The sequence below is a fragment of the Mauremys reevesii genome, linkage group 1 (assembly GCF_016161935.1).
Source record: "Mauremys reevesii isolate NIE-2019 linkage group 1, ASM1616193v1, whole genome shotgun sequence".
Classification (NCBI taxonomy): Eukaryota; Metazoa; Chordata; order Testudines; family Geoemydidae; genus Mauremys; species Mauremys reevesii.
In genome coordinates this window covers 198,602,690-198,624,765 of record NC_052623.1, presented here as the reverse complement: position 1 = coordinate 198,624,765, position 22,076 = coordinate 198,602,690, and the positions used below count along the sequence as shown (strand labels likewise).

At 41.9% G+C, this 22,076-nt stretch overlaps 1 protein-coding gene and 1 long non-coding RNA gene across 9 annotated transcripts in view; one reads left to right on the top strand and one right to left on the bottom strand.

Moving 5' to 3' along the window:
- The window catches only part of CBLB (Cbl proto-oncogene B), a 218,035-nt gene that overhangs the window by 76,751 nt on the left and 119,208 nt on the right, over window positions 1-22,076 (bottom strand). For all 7 annotated transcript variants that reach the window (XM_039487025.1, XM_039487043.1, XM_039487047.1 and 4 more), the window contains 4 exons: window positions 17,079-17,235; window positions 10,417-10,538; window positions 7,325-7,462; window positions 3,922-4,009 (listed from right to left, as the gene is read on the bottom strand). In XM_039487025.1, coding sequence (XP_039342959.1) covers window positions 3,922-4,009; window positions 7,325-7,462; window positions 10,417-10,538; window positions 17,079-17,235 — 505 coding nt within the window. The remainder of the gene's footprint in view (window positions 1-3,921; window positions 4,010-7,324; window positions 7,463-10,416; window positions 10,539-17,078; window positions 17,236-22,076) is intronic.
- On the top strand, window positions 979-21,345 carry LOC120371390. Of its 2 annotated transcripts, none has more exons than XR_005584315.1 (3): window positions 979-1,115; window positions 17,582-17,715; window positions 21,151-21,345. It is a non-coding gene; the product is annotated as an uncharacterized LOC120371390 (long non-coding RNA). The 2 variants fall into 2 exon arrangements; XR_005584316.1 differs by lacking the exon at window positions 979-1,115 and adding an exon at window positions 15,416-15,499.

Sequence of the window (22,076 nt, the reverse complement as noted above, 5' to 3'; positions counted from 1 at the left end):
ACTATTGTAACATCTATTTGACAGCCATATGGAGATTACAGACAATCCAATTTTTTTCTTCTTCTTAAAAAATACATTTAATAGATCTGTTCTTCTAATGCCATTTCTATAAACATTACCAATAAAATAAAATGTGTGTTTCTAAATGATCTTACTATTAGAAATATATTCAAATTATAAAAAAGGAACAGTATTAACTCCATCATCAACTTTTAGGACAACAAGTTACTTTGGAAAATTTAGGGGGAGGGGTCCAGAATCTAATAATAAGTATCATTAATAAAATCAAAAACATGAAAAAGCACTGGACCGCACAGCTCTGTTTCTGGCTCTCAGGTTTTATATGTGTAAGTAGCTTTGAGATTGCTTTAACTTCATCATTCCACAGCTTGGAGTTTGGGAAGCTGTGACCTGGCTTCTCCATGTGATCAGCTATTATAGAGGGCTATGCCTTTCTCAATCATCATTTCAATGCCAAGGAAAGGATACTGCCTTACTTGCTTGTAATTTAGAAGAGGAAAATGAACAAGGGTCTGGAGGTCACAGTGGAGAATGAATAGGAGGTAAATTATGAGTCACAATAACAGTGATTTTTATATAGTTTATTTTTAGTGTGAATCTAGTGCTGGTGCAAACTGCTAGACTGACAGCTGCGAGGAACCAATTCTTTTATTTATGCACAGAACAGATATAGTACGGTCAACGGAAACATGAGCTTCCCCAATCTGCCCTAACCTATATACAGAGAGACCACCCCTCAGCGTAAGAAGAGAAGCTCATTCTGCACATCTCATTCAGTCCTGAGCCTCCCCATAAGAGTGCCAACATGGGTGCCGTCTGCGATGGTGGTTATGGGGATGTGCTCACTCTCTATTTGGGAATAAAGACTGAACTTCTTTCTTGTATGCTACTGAACAGTAACTGATGGCACAGACTCGCTGAATGGCATTTACCTTATTCCCTCCCACCTGTCTATTTCAATTGGAAGCTCTTGGGGGAAGGGTCTCTTTCTAGCACCGTGTATTTGTTCAGTAATCATCATAATGGGGCCCTGATCCCAGTAGAGGCCACTAGGAGCTACTGTAATACAAATAACTCAAGTTTATGGCTTCATGGTGAGTATTTGGGTAATGTGGGTACCAATTTTATGGCTGGGTGCGTCTGGAAGCATTATGTGCGCTTGCTGTGCTGTTGGGGCAAGCAGCGCTGCCCGACTCCCCAGACAGCTAACAAACTGTAAACTGATGACTTGGGCGAGTGTGTGTAGTTCTGGGAGATTTTTGCTGATTTGTGCAGGTGAATGAAAGGTGTGTCCTGAGGTGAGGGGCTACATGTGTTTGGTGTTACTCGTGTGTGTGTGTGGTTGTGTTCATTTGTCGTGGTAGCAAATGAGGGCTGTGTGCTGCACTAAGGGAGAGTGTGTGTGGTTTGGGTCATTTTGTGTGTTAATTCAGGTGATTCGTGTCTACAGGTGTGCTGGGAGATGTGTTGATTGCCCTGGGAGGTTTCTGTTTAGTTGTGCAGGAAGCGAATGAGGGGTGTGTGCTGCAGTAAGGGGCTATTATGGGTCCTGGTTGTGTTGATTTGTGGCAAATAAAGGGGCATGCTGCAGTGAGGGGCTACTGGGGAGGGGGCGGCGGCGCTGGGGGATTTTGTGTTGATTTGTGCAGGTGGGTGTGTGCTGTGGTGAGGGGCTCTCTTATATAGAGGGGTATGTTGTGTGGTTCTGTGGGTGGTTTTGGAGAACTATGGCAGTTGGGCCAGGTAATCCATCATTTGTACAGTCTTGCCCATACAACCAATGCAACTGTTGCATGTAAATTGGCTGTAAATTGAGCATGGTGATTGGTTGAGTTATCTCTGACATCACAGTGGTCTAGGACTCTCGGCATCGCATAGATACACACCTTACTGCAGCTGTACACAGCCCAGGGTGCAATACTTAAGGTCAAAAAAACTGACATTAAAAATTGGATGATAACAGACCACAAAGCCCACTGACGATTAAACCTGGTGATATGCTGAACAAAACACTCTCAACCATGCTGGTAGCGGTTTCCATCGCTTCACACTGACTCAACGGACATTCTATTTTCAGAGTGATAAGACAGACAAGATAAGACAACCCTGGAATCTTTATATATAATAGATGAAACACAGATGTAGCAAAAGCTTCCAGGATTGAGAAAGGGTTTGAAGGTTGGCAGGCAAATTATTTACACTGTGATACAGTTTTTAGTACTAAGGAAAGGAGGTTCACAAGTTTAGGAAAAATTGACTAAATTAAGGACCCAAGTCACATGACAATAAGCAGATGGAATAAGGTACTGGGAAAAAGTAAAGAGCATGCCCCAGACTCTCAGCTGCCACCAGTATGCACCAAGCACAGTTGTGGTGCTTCCCCACAGATGAGCCATGAGCAGCAACTTGCTCCTGGAGCCAGTTCTACATCGCCTGTGTCATAGTTTCTAGCAACCCCAGCTGTGTTCTAAACTATACCAGTTAGGTATGTTTGAAGGGATCCCGGGTTCATGGACAACAGCAGCATTCCAGCCACATCCCCAGTACTGGAGAAGGTACTGGGAGGGTTCTAGAATAGAGCCAGCTATGCTGGATTTATGCCACCTAGGAATTCCTTCATACCAGGGGAATCAGCAGCAGTCAGTTAAAACCAGCTTTCCCACTGCCAGAGCCAAGCAATGCAGCTAGAATAAGAGGTGAGGATTTGTCCCTTTGACTTCAACATACATCAAGATTGATCTTTGGAGAAGAAGGGAACTATTCAGAAGAGCAGTAGGGGGTTCTTAAACAATCAAAAAGGGCAAGAATTTTGGGCCAGGTGGCCTTTTCCTGCATGTAAAAACATCCACATAGCCCTAGGCTTCATTCTTTCAACATTAGTATAAAGAACACAGGGAGAAGAAGGGTGCCAGCCTTCTGGAACTTTCCACACATTCCTCAGACAATCATTTTAGAAGATCTCCTACTCAGGGATAGACATTTTAATAATGAGTTCCCACTAATCCTGTGTGTTGCAAATAACATTTTTCTTCCTGTAAATTCTGTAAACATGGTACACAAACAGCATTTAGAATTGTCATCTGGGCCTTCCTCTGCAGTCAACACAAGAATAATTAATCAAACATTGTATAAAGTTGTGTCTGGTCAATATAAAAGCTTTCCAGCTCTTCCACAACTTCCCCAGAGACTATCCCAAATTTTATAAAAGTCACTGTCAGGAAGATTCTCCTAATAACTAGCCTATAATCTTCCTTGCCTTCCAATTGTATACCATGGTACAAAGTAGTATAATTCCCTTTCCTCTAGTTTCAAATGTCTGCAGACTGGTGTCATGCCACTGCTTAGACAAACTATACATATATTTAGATATTTTAAGTTTCCCAAATAAGTCATTCCCTTCAGCCTTTTAATAATGTATTCTTTTCCCCTGAATTCCTTCCAGTTTGTACAGCACACATGGGGAAAAAATAAGACACACTAGGAAATGGTAATCTTCCGATAATACCCCATGTACTTTCTTTCTGCAAGCTCTATACAGTTGGATATTCAGACTTCAAAGAGACTTCCAAGCCTTACTTTACTTCCCTGTCCCCACATCACTATTACAAAATATTCAACTTCATAACCCCTTCAGCACACAATGTAAGAAAATGTTTATCAAAAGCTGTGAAAGTTTCCCCCTCCCAAAACATGGTTAAAATCAAAACAACTTTAAAAAAAGAGACATCTGCATTACCATTACCTTTAGATTTTAAGACTTGCCATCCAGTTCTTTCTCAAACCCCTTTTTGGTCAACCACATAATCTTAATAATTTTTATCTAATATTTTAATAAAAACTTATCACTGGCGGATAGGACACCAAGCAAATATGGAACAGAATTTGTAACATGCAACATACCTGTGTAACTTTTATGTGATCATGTGGAGTAGGTTCACATAATCCTGTCAGATCAGGATTATAACTTCGTCCATCTGGGTACAGATAGCTAAATTACACAAATTATTATTAAGATTTATATTCCCACAATTTTCATGGTTAAAGTAAATCTATGAAATTCTGGATAGCCAATAAGAAAAATATCAGATATTGATTAAAATGTACCTTATCTCTCCTGAGCATACTCCCAATTTCTTTGAACAACTGACAATTGGTTAAACAGAATTTAACTATACTAAAATTATCCTTGGCACTATCTTAGGTCATCTTGCAACAGAATATGCTTAGTTGGGCCTGCATATCCACAGAGTCTCAGTGATCTCAAGACCATCTGCATAGTTCTAGTTGCTCAGTGTGATGCATGTAGCTGAGAATTCAGCACAATGGAACACAAATGATAGCAAGGGACGAATACTGTATCTATGTTTATATTTAAGTAAATAATGAACAGAAACTATATTTAGAGTGCATGGGCTTAAAACGAGAATAGTTAGGGATATTAAAATAGTAGGGTAAGGAAGAAAACTATTTTGATGTTAGTTAAGGTTCAGTTGAGTTTCATACCGAAAGCAGGGATTCGACCTCACTGAAAGTTACATTTTATAGTGACACGAGTTATTTAACACACACACACAAAAATCAGTTTAATATCTCTTCTGGGACTATATATTAAAATGGATAAATCATAATGATATCGTTTTGCCTGGGGCCACTAAATGGCCGAGTTAAGGTTGCCTGGGTCTCCTGACTGGGTATTTCCATACCTTAACATGTCTGGGTTTAAAACACTTGGATTTGGGATAATTACAACATTCCTGTAATGCACTCACCCTAAATGACTGATACGTACTCTCAACCTTAACTATTTTTCTGTTGTTCTTGTCTAGAAACGTTATAGTAGCAACAATAAAACAAATCTTCTGTTTTACAAGACAGGAATCCTGATACTTTGCTCAGATAAAACCACTTAGCATTCAACATTTTAAATTATCCTTTTAATTGAATATTAATTGAATTAATTGGGTCTTCACAAACAAGGTCAGCTCCCAGACTGCTGCACTGGGCAGCACAGTATGCGGAAAAGGTAACCAGCCTTCTGTGGAGAAAGAGGTGGTTCGGGACTATTTAGAAAAACTGGATGAGCACAAGTCCATGGGGCCGGATGCGCTGCATCTGAGGGTGCTCAAGGAGTTGGCGGATGTGATTGCAGAGACATTGGCCATTATCTTTGAAAATGCCTGGCTATCGGGGGGAGGTTCCGGATGACTGGAAAAAGGCTAATGTAGTGCCCATCTTTAAAAAAGGGAAGGAGGAGGATCCGGGGAACTACAAGCCAGTCAGCCTCACCTCAGTCCCTGGAAAAATCATGGAGCAGGTCCTCAAGGAATCAATTCTGAAGCACTTAGAGGAGAGGAAAGTGATCAGGAACAGTCAGCATGGATTCACCAAGGGCAAGTCATGCCTGACTAACCTAATTGCCTTCTATGAGGAAATAACTGGGTCTGTGGATGAGGGGAAAGCAGTGGCTGTGTTATTCCTTGACTTTAGCAAAGCTTTTGATACGGTCTCCCACAGTATTCTTGCCAGCAAGTTAAAGAAGTATGGGCTGGATGATTGGACTATAAGGTGGATAGAAAGCTGGCTAGATCGTCGGGCTCAACGGGTAGTGATCAATGGCTCCACGTCTAGTTGGCAGCTGGTTTCAAGCGGAGTGCCCCAAGGCTGGTCCTGGGGCCGGTTTTGTTCAATATCTTCATTAATGATCTGGAGGAAGGCATGGACTGCACTCTCAGCAAGTTTGCAGATGACACTAAACTTGGAGGAGTAATAGATATGCTGGAGAGTAGGGATAGGATACAGAGGGACCTAGACAAATTAGAGGACTGGGCCAAAAGAAACCTGATGAGGTTCAACAAGGACAAGTGCAGAGTCCTGCACTTAGGAAGGAAGAATCCCATGTACTGCTACAGACTAGGGACCGAATGGCTAGGAAGCAGTTCTGCAGAAAAGGACCTAGAGGTTACAGTGGACGAGAAGCTGGATATGAGTCAACAGTGTGCCCTTGTTGCCAAGAAGGCTAATGGCATTTTGGGCTGTATAAGTAGGGGCACTGCCAGCAGATCGAGGGATGTGATCATTCCTCTCTATTCGACATTGGTGAAGCCTCATCTGAAGTACTGTGTCCAGTTTTGGGCCCCACACTACAAGAAGGATGTGGAAAAATTGGAAAAAGTCCAGCGGAGGGCAACAAAAATGATTAGGGGGCTGGAGCACATGACCTATGAGGAGAGGCTGAGGGAACTGGGATTGTTTAGTCTGCAGAAGAGAAGAGTGAGGGGGGATTTGATAGCTGCTTTCAACTACCTGAAAGGGGGTTCCAAAGAGGATGGATCTAGACTGTTCTCAGTGGTACCAGATGACAGAACAAGGAGTAATGGTCTCAAGTTGCAGTGGGGGAGGTTTAGGTTGGATATTAGGAAAAACTTTTTCACTAGGAGGGTGGTAAAGCACTGGAATGGGTTACCTAGGCAGGTGGTGGAATCTCCTTCCTTAGAGGTTTTTACGGTCAGGCTTGAAAAAGCCCTGGCTGGGATGATTTAGTTGGGAATTGGTCCTGCTTTGAGCAGGGGGTTGAACTAGATGACCTCCTGAGATCCCTTCCAACCCTGATATTCTATGATTTTATGAAGTAGAGCAACAACCTCGGATTTACTTTTAAAAGTAATCCAAATGTGTAAACACACACACACACACACACCCACCCACACCCCAAGAGTGATACAGATGCCTATTTGTGGCACTCACCACATAGAACAGATGTACTCTTAGAAAAGTTACACTTTTGCACAGAACTTTTAAATTCCTGAGACCTTTATAAAAAGATCAAACTTCTCAGGGAATACCTCAGAGAACCTGAAGTTTGGTGCACGTGCGCAAGCGCACACACACACACAAAATATTAAAAACCTGGGACTTTTTTTACCTATAAGACATAGGCAAAGCTATCAAATATATTTAATATCCATTGTCCAGTATTACACAGGAGCAATTAGCAGAACTGCATGATCAGCTTACGCACTTGTGACTTTTATATTAAAGAAAATTTAAATTATAACTCCCCAATCTCATTTCCCCTGGAATTTATCTGCCATAAAATATGGTCAACTTTGGTTAAATGCATTACCTTGAAATAAGTGTCTTATAGATGAATGAAAGTAATAGTCATGAATTGCCAAATGACTACAAAACAGCCATATCATCCATTACTTCTAATACTTTAAAGCATCTTTTGAAGCTTTAAATTATGAATTAGCAAAGCAATACATCAATATTTTATAAAATGAAAGTTATCATTTGTACTCACAATCCCTCCCGGCTGCCATCAATTAGAGCTTGAAATAAAGGCTTGTTGTGAGGTATAGTCTGCAAAATGTTTCCATCACCAGTTACGTATCCAATGGCCCACTGCCCCAGTCGAGTGCAACTCAGTCTGAAAATGTAGCTGGAGGACAACGGGTTACAAAGTCAATTCTAATAAAAATGCTTGGGAGAACAAATGGAAAGGAAGGGTGGTCATGTGGTTAAGGCACTGGATTGGGACTCTGGGACTTAAAATTCACTTCAAAAAAATCTTGATCAGCCCCAATATTTATATGGCCTATTTTATTCTGAAGTACTGTACTCAAAAGAGTTTCTCTGATAACATATATACAGCATGACTGAAATTCAGTCACTTTTGTGTAGAACAGGTAGCAGCCAGGAGTAAAAACCATGCACAGCACATTGCACAATAGAAGGGAATGGAAAATTATAGGCAAGAATGTGGGAGCAAATTCTTGCTCTTACTAAAATATATGGAATCTTCAATGTCAGACAGCAACTGTTTTTAATTGCTCAAACAGGAAAACCAGCCACAGAGAGGTGAACAGATTTGTAGTGTGAAATATCACTGCTGAAAGTTGTACCTCCTCCACAATAAATATAAAATGTGAAATCCTGGCCTCATTGAAGTTCATGACAAAACAGCCATTGACTTCAGAGAGGCCAAGATTTCACCAGAAGAGTAACTTGTTTCTATTTACTGGCTTTTGAACAAAAGCTTCAGAATTGCCAGAACATTTTAAAGTGAACAAGCAATTTCACTTTATATCAGCTCTCTCTCTCTGGAAGGTTTAATATTTCACGTAAGTAACCTAACAAGTTCCCTAGTGATACTAATCAGAGAGAGAGAAGTTGGTCTTAAAATTAATTCTATGTAACACGGAACATTAAAGCAGCTTTGGATAAGATTTTCTTTTGAAGTCTTCAGTTCAAGATTGGATGCCTTTCTGAAAGATATGCTTTAGCTAATCACTAGTTATTGGACACTTTAAAGGGAAAACAATTAAATTCTATGGCCTGTGTTCTACAGGAGGTCACACTAAATGATCTAATAATTCCTTTTGGCCTTAAAAATCTATGAATCTTTTAAAGACCTTTTTTTTCCTTCATAACCCCACAGTCATTATTTTTACTTCATTAATGATCAACTAAAACACACTACTCTGAAAATCTTCATGACATCTTTATTTGGGTTTTATCATACATGCATGAGATCAGTATCAACTTGTTATCTAAACTGGTAAAGCAAGATTCCTTTACAGGCCAGGTAACAAGAGATCATTTAGGTTTTGTTAAAAGAGAAAATCCAATACTGGAAATTGTTTTCCAATACATTCCCCTCATCCTGCCAATTTTCAGGAGATTTCTTCGGTCAGACATAAGTGTGACCCTAAAGTGTTAGAGATCTAAACATTAGAACGTGAAAGGTGAGAAAAAGAAAGTGAAATCAGCTTAGGGTGACCATACCAGGGCCAGCTCCAGTGTTTTTGCCGCCTCAAGCGGTGGCCGGGGGGGGAGAAAGGTGCGCACGCGGGCCCGAAAGGGAGTAACGGACCTGCCACCGAACTGCTGCCGAAGAGCTGGACATGCCGCCCCTCTCCGCTGGCCGCCTCAAGCACCTGCTTGCTGTGCCGGTGCCTGGAGCTGGCCCTGGACCACATGTCTTGTTCTGGCTGGGACAGTCCCTTTTTTAAGCCCTATCCCGGCTGTCCTGACTCTTTGGGCAAAACTGGGCATGTGTCCCATTTGCTCATGCCAACTGGTGATCGGTTCAGAAGAGCAAACAGGACAAATGCCCAGTTTTGTCAAAAAAAGTGGTGCAGGGGGGTGAGTGGCAATGCCAGCTTCGCAGGGGTGGGAGGAGAGGCCGGGCTCAGGCAGGAGTTTGGCTCGAGCGAGCAGCGACACTAGTCCCAACACCATGCAAGGGGCAGGCAGGGCTCGGCAATGATGCCAGCAGAGGGGTGGAGGACGCAGGGATCAGGGCAAGCGGCTCGGTCCAGCCCCACATGTGGAGGGGGGGGGAGGGGGCTGGGCTAGTCCCATGAGGTGTCCCGTTTTTTCTTTGGGAAATATGGTCGCTCTAAACTAGCTAGAAAACAACTGAACAAGAATGAAGTGACTCATGTTTTTGCATCTGCCAAAACTGAGTGAAGGGAAAGCACAAATAGTACAAAGTATAAACAAAAATAGTGAAAGTTAGCTCAGTTGAATAATTCAACAGGTACAGTAACACAAGTTATTTAAAAATTACACACACACACAAATTTGATCCTTTTTAACTTTGTCAATGTACAGCTCCTATGATATCAGACAATTACTGATGAGGCAAGTATGCGCTTTTGACAACAACATATTGTAAGTAATACTGATTAAACTACAACAGTGGCGCTGGAACACTTTACAGTGGGGGTTCTGAAAGCTAGTGATCCCCAAACTTTTTACTTTGCACCCGTCCATGCCCCCTCTCCCCAGAGCTGGGGCCAGGACCGGGTCGTGGCTCCAGAAGGGTGGGGGGACGCAGACGGGTGAGGAGGGTGCAAAGTAAAAAGTTTTGGGGACCACTGGCTTTCAACACAAGTTGTCATTTTAAACCCCAGATGCATGATCAGTCATCCCCCATATTACTAACTCTCCTGATGTTATCCCAAGCCTCAAGATGTTGTTACTATTTATTTATATTACACGGATTCATTTGGTGTTTCTTAAAGTGAGGGGAATCTCAGCATTTTCTCAAAATAAGTTTCTAGCCCTTGAGGGTGCAAAGGAAAAAAAGCTTGAGGCCTCACTCTTGTTTTTTGAGCATTCGGGGTGGCAAAACTGCATCCCATTACAAAAAATAGGGCTTGAAGTTTGCTTCAACTACAGTTTTTATATAGAAACTGTTATGTATTAGAGATCATACAGCTTTACTTTGACAAGGAAAAAAAAGATGTTGGTTAATCAAGTTATGAATTCACTCCCCCAGAACCGGACAACAAATGGATTTGACCCAGGAATATGGATCCAGTAGAATTACTTAGCTTTAGAAACAGCAAGTTTATTTGTAAAGCAGTAATGAGTGAAACCTCTTACCTCCCAGGTTTGGTGCTGTATTTCTGTAACCTTGCTTTGACTTCATCATATGTTAGGAATGCCATATACCCAGGGTGTGTCACAGCTAAGAAGTTCCAGTTCCTTAAGATTGAACCCCAAGGCTAAAAAGAACACACAAATAATGAAATGATAAATCCAGTTAGATAATTATAAGTATGTGTTAGAATAAAAAACTCAAGACTGATGCAATATAGCTGTTTAAGGCCCTGATCCTTCAAAGACTTTCACATGTGCTTAACTTTATGCATTGTTAGGAGTCCTTCAAAGTGTCAAGTTAAGCACTTGTGTAAGATCTTTGCAGGATCAGTATCTCAGGGTTCACTGATAATAACCTATGTAGTCCCAGTAAAGTTAAGTGTTCACAGAATTGGGCCCCAAGATAACATCAAAAGTCTCTCATGAAAGCTGCACAGTTTGTATGAACGCATAGCAAAGAAGCACGTTACAGCTTTACTTTTTCAGACAAGATGCTGCATTATTATACTAATAGACTAAGTCTAGTGAAGCACTGATTTTTGAACTGTCATCCTTTTTATTATTCTATACTTCTTGATCCTGTCAGTTGTCATACCAGCATTATGGCCAGGAAATGAGATGAACAGTGACAGTATTACTTTCAGGGTATTGATAAATTATCACTGCCACTTCACTTGAGTCACAATTACTTCAAAGAGCTAGCACTGAAGCACACCTGACCTACCAGATTATTACCTCAATCAAAATAAAACATCTTTTATTCAGGTATTTCAGGTACCAACATAAAAATATTGAGTGTTCAACAACCAACATTTTGAAAGACAGTAGTGCCTCTAAGTGGCTAAAGAATTTGTGGGGGTGGGTGGGTTGGGGCATGTCGAGGAACAGAATAGAAGAGGGAAATCGGGATGAGACAGTCTATTCAACTCTCTCTTATGCAAATTCCATTTACAGGTGACTTTTTTTTTTTTAGAAACATGCTGCTTATGCTAGAAAAGTGGGGATAAAATGTGTCAGTTATGAAGGTTTTTAGTAGCTTCTCTCTGTCAGAGTAACAATTCTTCAGGCGAGCTCTCCAGTTCACAAGTCAAACAGTTCTTAATCAAACTTATCCTCCCACTGTTTAAAACAACAGAACACAAACATTTTTATTTAGAACTTTTCATATTGGATATTCCAAGATGAAACTCTGGATTTTTTAAATAGATGCCTAAGAAAGTTTAAATGCTTTCAATATGATTAATGTCTTTAAAAATAAATTTGCACAAAATGACACATGCAAGAGAATTCCATAATCCAAATGCAATGCTGAGAAAAGTTCTTTCATTTTCCTCCCTACATCCTAATCTTCAGTGAGAGCAGAATGCAGAAGTTGAGTGCCATCAAGCCTAATCAGGAGGAGAAAGTTAGTTGTAAAAAAGGGAAGAAGGATATGCAAATATTTTGTACTACAAAAAGACTATACTTCCTGGGACCTGCTTACAATGACAGAATAAAGGCTCTATTGTTTTAAAGCATCCAAAATGTTACACTACCAACTGTAGCGCTACACTTATAGTGACAGTCTTGCATGGGGAGAAAAAAAGCAACTTAACTTTTAACACTGTTGATACACATACAAAGAAGTTAGAGAAGTATCTTAAAAATCTAGGGAAGTACATGTAGCCTCTTGGCCAGATTCGCAGCCAGTGTAAATTGATTTCAATAAAATGACACAGATATACAATAGCTGAGAATCTCACCCCTCTAAGGCAAGTGTTCTCTCTGCTTCTTTTAAAAGGATTGTACTTAAATTAAAAATTAATCCTAACCAATCTTCTGTTCTTACATAAATTGGTCTTGTTGATCCACTTTATCTAACAGTAAGCAAGGTAATGAATCAGAGGCAATGCTCAGATAATATAGTAAACAGAAACTAATATAATCAGTTATTTGTTGGTATATGGATCAAGGAAAATAAATCCTATTTCAGACTCAACTCCGCAGTGTAACACAATCTACAAGACACCGCAGGGCCGGAACAAAATGTCTCTCTCAGCTCACTGCCTTCCCTTTTCATCATTCTAGTTAATATAGAGATTAAAAGAGCAAAAAGGAATGTGTCAGATTTGTAAGCAGAGCAGGAAAAAACAGGACAGCTTTCTTACGAAGAATAAATGCACGTTACTCCAAACTATATTAATTTATGGTATAGTCAGTAGGAGTGTTCCTCTTAGAACCTCTTGTTGTCAAACCCCTAAGCCAAGGTTTGGGTTTGTTTACTGTGATCCTAGGCATCCCTGTATTCACACCCTACACCAGGGGCGGGCAAACTTTTGGCCTGAGGGCCACATTGGGTTTCTGAAGTTGTATGGAGGGTCAGTTAGAGGAGGCTGTACCTCCCCAAACAGCCAGGCGTAGCCCGGCCCCTGATCTCTATCCGACTCCCCCTGCTTCTTGTCCACTGACAGCCCCCCCCAGGATCCCGGCCCCATCCACCCCCTTCCCTGGCCCCCGACTGCCTCTGGAACCCCTGCCCCGACTGCCCCTCCCACTGTCCCATCCAACCCCTCCTCTCATTCCTGACAGCCCCCCGGGACCCCTACCCCATCCAACCACCACTTCTCCTTGTCCCCTGATCGCCCCCAGAACCCATGCTCCTGACTGCCTCCTGCTGCTCCTTCCACCCCCCCGCTTTCCTGACTGCCCCCCTGGGACTCCTATCCCCATTCAACCCCCGTTCTCTGCCCTCTGACTGCCCCAACCCCTATCCACAATCCCACCGCCTGACCACCACCACCAACCCCAAACTCCCCTGCCCCCTTACCACACAGCCTGGAGCACTGGTGGCTGGCAGCGCTACAGCAGCGCCGCCCAGAACAGCAGGACAGGCAGCCACACTGCCCAGCGGAAGCCAACCACGCCACTGCGCAGCACCGAAACCGGGTCAGGCTGGGCTCTGCAGCTGTACTGCCCCAGGAGCTCACAGCCCCACCGCCCAGAGCACTGCACCGTCGGTGCAGTGAGCTGAGCCTGCGAGGAAGGGGGAACAGAAGGGGAGGGCCAGAGGGCTAGTCTCCCAGGCCAGCAGCTCAGGAGACGGGCAGGAGGGTCCCGTGGGCTGGATGTGGCCCACAGGCCATAGTTTGCCCACCTCTGCCCTACACACTACTGCAATATTTGTACAAAATATGTTTTGAGGTATTATATCAAAGCTAGTAACATGGTAGTTATCAATATCATTGTAAAATGAATGTGCTAACCTTATATATAAAGTTATGAATTCTCTCTGTATGATGTTGCTGGAACATGTTTAAGACCTGACAGTTTAGCCTAGATAAAGATGATGAACACATCTGTCCTAGATAAAGGAGTGTGGGTTTACCTCAATTTACATATTAGTCATAAACAAAATTATGAAGCTAAACCTGCCTGAACTCAAGAGACAGAGAATTGACATGGCTCCTGTATCCTAGAGAGACTCAGAGCCTGAATCCCCAGGCAGCCTTCCTGACTTGTAAGACAAAGGCAATCCCTTAGGGAAAAGAGAGAATCCTATGATGTCCTGTATCCCATGTTCACCATATCTATAAGGTTATGATATATTTTGTACAAAGTATGCCTTGTGAGATATCATGTGAAAACTCAATCAGCTGAATATTAGTATCCTGTTGAAATGTGTGTAACATCACTGCATATAAAATTATGATATTTTCCTATATCATTGTTACTGAAAAATGTTGCGAGTTCAGGTAAGAGTTTTCAGAGACAAAGACACACTAGCAACCCCAGACAGGTATCAAAGTCAAGTGGGCTATCGTTTACTTAAGAAGCCATCCTTCAGCAATGGAGAGATGTAAACAAGATATGGTTCAAATCTCAAGTACACAGGGAACTGTTTGTCTACACCCCAGCAGGAAGTAATCCTCAAAGAAATGAGGAGATTATACAAATAAGAGACAGTGACCTCCACGTAACCCCTCTCCTCCCTCCATCTCTCTGCTCATGACAATGACTCTTGAAGAACTGAACAAAGGGGGGGAAGGGAAGAGTGGTCCCAGACTGGAAAGGGATGTAGCATGTGAAATGTATTACCGCTGATGGTGAGGTAACCCTTTTTTGCTTTTAAACCTATTAGCCTTTGTAAAGTTTAGGAATTAATTTGTGTATTTATCCATTTGTTTCTTTTGTGAGCAATACTGACTTATATGTATTGCTACCTGTAATCATTAATAAACTTGTTTTAATGTTTTCTCTAAACCAGTGTAGTTTGGTTGAAGTGTTTGGGAATCTCTACTTAGGCTGGTACATAATCATTACCCAGTGTTGGAATGATGGAGTTTCTGTGAGCTTATATAGTCCAGGAGGGTACTGAGCAGTGCAAGATGCACATTTCTGGGGAACAAGGCTTGGATTAAAGAATATGTGGGTGTCACCCTATGTGTACTTCATGAATGGCTGGGACAGCATTCATGTAACACAGCTGGGAGTGATTTTACATGCTGGTGGCTGTATATGAGCAGGGCAAGTGTGGCTGTTCTGGCAGCAAAGCAGTGTAAAAGGCACTCCAGGTTATAGAATTAAGGGGACACTACTGTTCAATCGGACAGCTTGTACCCTGAGGAATGTCTCAACTCCATCTTTATCCTTCACCTAGAAGACAAAGCCAGGTGATTTGATCTTTGGCTCCTGGCCTGGCTGGACAGTAAAAAGCTGCAAAAGAGACCGTTGGTGAGAGAAACCATCTTGAACAAAGACAGTATCTTGCTAGATGAAGTTTTAGCCTTCTAGATGTGTTTTCACTTTTATTTGCTTGTAACCATCTCTATCTTTATCTCTTTTACTTGGTATCACTTTATCCTTGCTCTTTTGTTGAACTTGATTTACTTTTACTAGAGGCCAATTCAGTGCTGTGTTTGACAGGAAGAGTGTATTTAATAAATTGTGATGTACTGACTAACAGCAGGAAACTTAATATATTCTGTAAATGCAGAGCAGAAGGGCTGCGGATTGCAGAGAAACATCTCTGAGGAGCTCATGGGCTGGAATGCTCCAATTGTTACCTACTAGCAACATTTGGACCAGGAGAGCCTGGAGAGGTTTGCTGGTGAGAAAGACAGACTGGAGGGGCAGGTAGCTGACACAGTCTAGTAACTGCCAGCAAAACTCATTCTTAATGAGGCAGAGAGGTAACACAATGCCCCCACAGCTCTTGGTATCCCCCAGGAGCCTTTTACAGTTACCAACCTGAAAACCATTTCAGCTTCAACAAAAAGATTTCAGAATTTTCTAGTGAACACAGAAGTTTTTGTTTGGAATAGAAACTTATTCAAACCAGGCAAAGCTTAAGTGTTTCAACTGAATTTTGCCATGAGTGTTTTGTTTAACTCAAACCCCAAACTCAAAAGCAAAGCTCAGAAGGTACAAAACCATATGAGCCAAAAATTCACACAAATCCTTGAAATCCAAAATACCTGAGTTTTGCACTAGCTCTAGCAAAGGCACCAGTAAAAAACAAAACAAAAACAAAAAACCCTCAAAAATCCTTGAAATATAATGATAAAAGATGCATTCGGTTATTTCTGTAAGGGGAATGCTTTAACTGTGTTTTGAGACTCTCAGCTTAAATAGAGATGGGTTACACCTGAACAATTTTAACTTTGACTTATATTGGTTCTGGCAATTTCACTTGGTGAAAATTAGAGATGATAAAGAAACAAAAGCCCTGGATTCAACATACCCTACTATCATCCAACTTTTGCAAATGGTCCCTAGCCCTTTAATGGACTATACCAAATCCCCAGAAACGAATATGCCAGAATATTGTGTGTGTTCAAAAAAACTCAACAGATCTGGATCCAAATTTCACATTTTGAGCACATCTTTAACAATTTTTTTCACAAACAATGCATTAAATTGTCAATGCACACTTCAGACAAAGAAAAAAAAACAGCCAATGCCTAAATAAGTGATAGACTTCATTTACCAGAATTGCATCCTAATAATTACTCCTTTATACAAAGGAGAGGCTAAAGTGAGGAAATTTAAGAATTAATATATCCATATGGATATTTTTATCCAGTCCTCAGAAAGCTCAATCATTAGAATGGTGTCCACATTAAAGTACATAATGTAGAATGGATACACATATACAAAAGTTGTATAGCATATGTACACAATTAGTTGTATTAGTTTAGTTCAGACAGACAGTAAAACTCTCAGCAATTCTTCAGCAACTAAAATGACATTGCCAAACACATGACCTGATCCTACTCCCACTCAACTCAATGGCAAAAATACTATTATTAACTTAAACAGGAGCAGAATCAGGCCCACATTTAGAATAGATATGATGTATACGCCACATTAATTATACATTTGTATACACATTTTAGATTAGCAACCCAGACCCACATTTTTTAGTGAAATCTGAATGCAGGAAAAAAATGCATGAGTTGCCACAACTGCATCACAGTTAGGGTAGCCATGTCCACAAACTATGCACATATTGTTTCATGGGTGTATCTTTTAAAACGTAAGCTTTGATACCAAAAAATAAACAAAGTTAGTTCCACGGTCTAATGTTTGAGTTATTCATGATTTTCCAACCATCTGACTTTTGTTGTTCATCTGGAGACTTACCGACCTAAGTTCTTCCATAATGCTGAATATTTTAAAAATCTTACCTGAAATAGTCTAGTGAAGATATCAAATTCAAAAATTGAAATGTAGTCATTGCAGGTCAAGTCAATGGTAGACTTAAGAGCCATTGCTTCCAAACCAGAGCTTATCTGATGAATCTCATGAAGGCACTGCCGGAACACTTTCCATGGCACTATAGTTCTGTGAGGGGGAGAGAAATGATTTAATAAGATGGCATATTGAAAACATTTTCTTATTTAGACACACAACTCAAGCTTGACATTAATTTAATTATGTTTGATTTTGCTACAAAAACTAAAGCTCAGTTTTTTGCAAGGATTCAATCAAATGCTAGTACATCTTATTTTCCATTAAAACGATGTTGCTAATCTCCCTCTTATTTTACGCTAAATATTCAAGCCAAATTATTTCCCAAAATGGTGTGGTGGGGTTTTTGTTGGTTTGTTTTTACTGTAAGTGAATTTTGTACAAGGGAAAGTTGATGGAGTCTCTGGTGCCAAGATTGAAATCCTCTATCTATCCACAGAACAGGTCCAGCAAACCATCCCACATGATCCCAATCTTGACTTGAAGGAAACACCTCTGGGATGGACAGGAAGTTCTGTCTTCATGGTCCTTGGCCTCTGTGCAGACTAACAAGCATGCTACTTAGCGCCCAACGTGAGTTTTTGTAATTAAGGCTCATTTATACCAGCTCACTTTGTACAGGCTAACAACCTTCAGATAATAACTGCTATGACATCATTACTCAAGGCTTAGTTCAGATCAGCAACCTAAGGAAGGGAAAGGTTCTTTAACATACTGCCCACGAGTGTGGCTTGCTCTATTTGACTATATGGCTGTTCTCCCAACCCCAATCTCCTCCCAAAGAAATTGCTTTTAGAAATGAGAAAATTGTTACAGAATTGAGTAGTAGTGACAAACAAAGGAAAAACTTCAGGACGACAGCAATGGTAATGGGTTATAACAGTTACATGGATATTAGAGTGCAGCTCTTACCATGTCTACAGGGCCACAAATTTGAAAGCTCTTCCATAAATAACCCAAACTAAACTTTTCTGAATCCAATTTAGTAGCTAACTTTGAAGCAATGTTTGAGCAATCTTGCTCTATTCTCCAGACTAGAAACACGGTCTACCTGAGCATTTAAGGAAGGGATTTGGTACTTGAGGAATCAACAGTTCAAGATGCTACTAGGCTGGGAGTCTGCTACTGGGGGGGGGGGGGGAGGGGAAGAAATCCTGCTTCTTGCATCCTTCAGAAAAGAGGAACTGGGGGAAGGCACCCCTCAGCCCCACGTCCTAGCAGCATGGAGAAAAAGGAGCCTGTTGAAAACAAATTCAATAGAGGATGAACAGGTGCTACCATTAAGGAGGAAGGACAGCTGAAATGCATCGAAGGCCTCATTCTGTTAGACAGAGGCCGGCTGAGTGCTTTGACATATCCTGTCAGCGTTAACAGGGAATGAGTCCCTTATCCCTCTGCCACGGGCAGTACCTGCCCCTGCTTTTATTCGTAGCTCTGGAGCAGAGTGTGGCAGGCGTGGTAAGAGCAATTCAGAACAAAGACATGCTAAACTGATCCTCTTTAGTAGAGTCGCATTTTGTTCACCTCAGTTCCCCTCCCTATCCTTCTGTATCCCACGTCCCTTCAAACTCATCTGTCAACACAAACTGAAAGGTTCTTCTGCCAACCACTATTAACGAAGATGGTGAGATTTGGGACCCCACCCGATGCCCACCACTTGGAGGTGTGGAACCCTTTACAAGCCATGGCAGACCACCTGTCAACAGCTGCTGCTTCCTCTTCCCCCAGATGTCCTTATAAAGGTTACTATCTAAATTCTGTGAGGCATTAAACCCCTGACTAACCTCAATGCCCAGTAGGAGTAGAGAATGGCCTACTTTACAGGATCACATTCTAGGTGATCTGTAGTTATTTGCAAGACTTTAAAATGTGTAAGATTTTGCGTTTTTAAAGCGTGTTTGTATGTCTATGGATGCTAAAAGAGTCTAAAGAGCCACAGACACAACCCTCACACATGCTACAGACGGGCTTCTGCTCTTTACACTAACTTTAGAAAAGCCCCACAACATTTTTATTCCACAAATATTTTCACATCTCCTTTTCACATGTACAAAGTAATTCAGATTACTTAGTAATATGGAGTTGTATAAGAAAATGATAGTTATACATGTCTACCCTGATACAACGCTGTCCTCGGAAGACAAAAAAATCTTACCGCGTTATAGGCAGGGGTGAAAGTAACTTAAAGGACTTGCTGGTACTCCAGAGTCCTGTGGAGGGAGAGGGGCCTCAACCAGAAGAGGCGTGACCTCTATTGGAAGAGGTGGGGCCTTTAAATCCCCAGGCTTTTAAATCAGGATTTAAAGGGCTCGGGGATTCAGCTGAAGCTAGGAGCCGGGCCCTTTAAATCACCCCCGGAGCTACCAGCTGCAGAGGCGGCTGGGAGCCCTGGGGTTTGGGCAGGGGTGAAAGTAATTTACATTTCTTACCCATATGGTCCAATCGCAAGCAACCCACCTTCCTACGTACTTTATGGATCCCTCCCACTGCATGACATAGATAGAGAAAATAAAGCTATTACTACTACTACTAGGACTGTCCGTAATAAAACTTTACTACTGGAATAAGCCTGAAAAAGTGAAAACTCACTGTCACATTTTTCTCCGTGTCTTCCCTCCTCCTCCAGCCAGGCTGCGGACACTAGGCTCCATGCTTTCTCCCTGCCTGGCACTGAGCAGCAGCTGCAGGGGCTTCTCTCTAGCTTGCAGTAGGGAGCAGGGAGACTGGCTGAGGCAGGGAGAAGCCTGCCTCCTGCATAAGAACAGCTTAAACTCAGCTGTTCCCTGCACGGTTCAGTAACATTTCAAAGAGGATCTGCAAGCAGTTGGGACATCACAACCATGATCCTCTGCTGGGGAGGGAATGGGATAGATTTGAACTTGGAAATGGTTCCTGATTTTGATTGTGTTTTTTGTGTATAGGAGATCCCCTCAACCCGGGGGCAGAAAAGAACTGCCCCTGCCATGGTCACACACACACCCTCCCCCCCGCAACAACTGGGAGTGAAATTAACAAGGATGCCAGAAATGGCTTCTAACCCTGGGGGCTGAACTGTGCAGGGAACAGCTGAGTTTAAACTATTCTTATGCAGGCAGCAGCAGCAGGCATCTCAGCCAGTGTCCCTACTGCAAGCTAGAGCCTAGAGGAGAACCCCTGCTGGGGCGCGGGAGGGGGGGCAGGGGCGGAGGAATGCAGAGCCTTGTCTGCAGTCTGGCTGGAGGAGGGGGAGGGAGGAGACGAGAAACCAATGTGACAGTGAGTTTTCCCCTTCCACCTGCTTTTATTAGCTCTGGATTTAAACTGTGCAGCCAAATGCTTGTATTTGTTGTGTATATTAGTACTGGAGACAAGATCCCCTCATCCTGGGGTCAGATAAGGACTGCCCCTGCCATGGACAACACACCCTCCCCACTCCCCCCCAGCTACTGTGAGTGAAATTAACAAGGATGCCAGAAACCATTCCTAACCCCAAGGGTTGAACCACTCAGGGAACAGCTGAGTTTAAACTATTCTTATGCAGGGGGCAGGCTTCTCTCTCCCTCAGGCAGTCTCCTTTTCTTACCGGTCCTCCTCCGTACCTGCTTACTTTCACCTCTGGTTATAGGTGAAACTGCGTTATATCGAACTTGCCTTGATCCGCTGGAGCGTATAGGTCCCCCACACCTCCCCCAGCACTGCTTTACCGTGTTATAGCCGAATTCATGTTATATCAGGTTGCATTATATCGGGGCAGAGGTGTATCTGATTGCTCCGCACTAAATAAATACATGCCAATTCACCTAAATTTTAAAAAGGAGCTTTCAGCTGAAAGCAGAACACTGTGGACTTGAATTCATATTTCTGCTGCAGGGAAAAACCCTAATCTGGCCTTTACTGTATTCATAAAAGCCTTTGGATCTAGAAATCTAAATGTTATTTTGAAGCTTGTATTGAGAAAATCATAAATCATAATATATGATGAAGCTGACCAGATCTCATCAGATATGTTCATCTGTGTATGAAAAACAGGAAACCACAAAGAACTGAAGAGAGATACCACATCAGATGCCATTTAAAAAAGAACGCACATCAAATTTTGATCACGGTAAAGAAAGAACAAAATGTTGCACTGACTTTAAAGTACAAAGATGGAAAACCTCCGTGCATCCGTGGTGTTAAAAACTACAGTTATGTATGAATTTAGGTATCACAGTTACAGGAATTAAACCGGTAATCATAAATTAGACTTCCTCTGAGTCTCTCATTAAACTTTCTGAATGGTGACAGCATCAAGGTCACAGTACTAGAGTAGCAAGTGTTAGAAGAGGAAATCCAAACCCTTAAAGCTAAAATTAATCTCATATGCAATTGTAATCTCAATACAATGCAAGCAAAAACTAGTGATATGACAGAATTGTCAGGATTGCTCTCCATCTGCAATAGTTTCATAAAGAAAATGATTATTGGATGTGACTGATGTACAGGACCTACCATGCTCTATTCACTTAATGCTATGACCCCTCACCTGATTAAAAAATAAAATAGATACAAAACTTCAAGGTCAGACACCTTTATGCACAATTCAACTCAGCCTATGACAGAAATGTTCACAGTCGAGAGACTAAGCCAGTGAAATAATGTTTGAATTTTTTTGTGATAATCTTCCAGAACAGGTGTTAAAAAAAGGTTGAGCCCTTCCAGTTATTTCAACGAGTTTTGGGTCTGGCCTGTTGTGCTTTGACCATCATTTACTGTCCCTAGGAAGGCTGAGAAAAGACGGTTACTCACCTGTAGTAACTGGTGTTCTTCGAGATGTGTTGCTCCAATCCATTCCAGTTACTGGAGTGGCGCCGCTATGGCGCTAAATATATACCCCAGCCGGCCCGTCCGCTCCTCAGTTCCTTCTTGCCGCTACTCCGACGGTGGGGAGGGGGCGGGTCTGGAATGGGATTGGG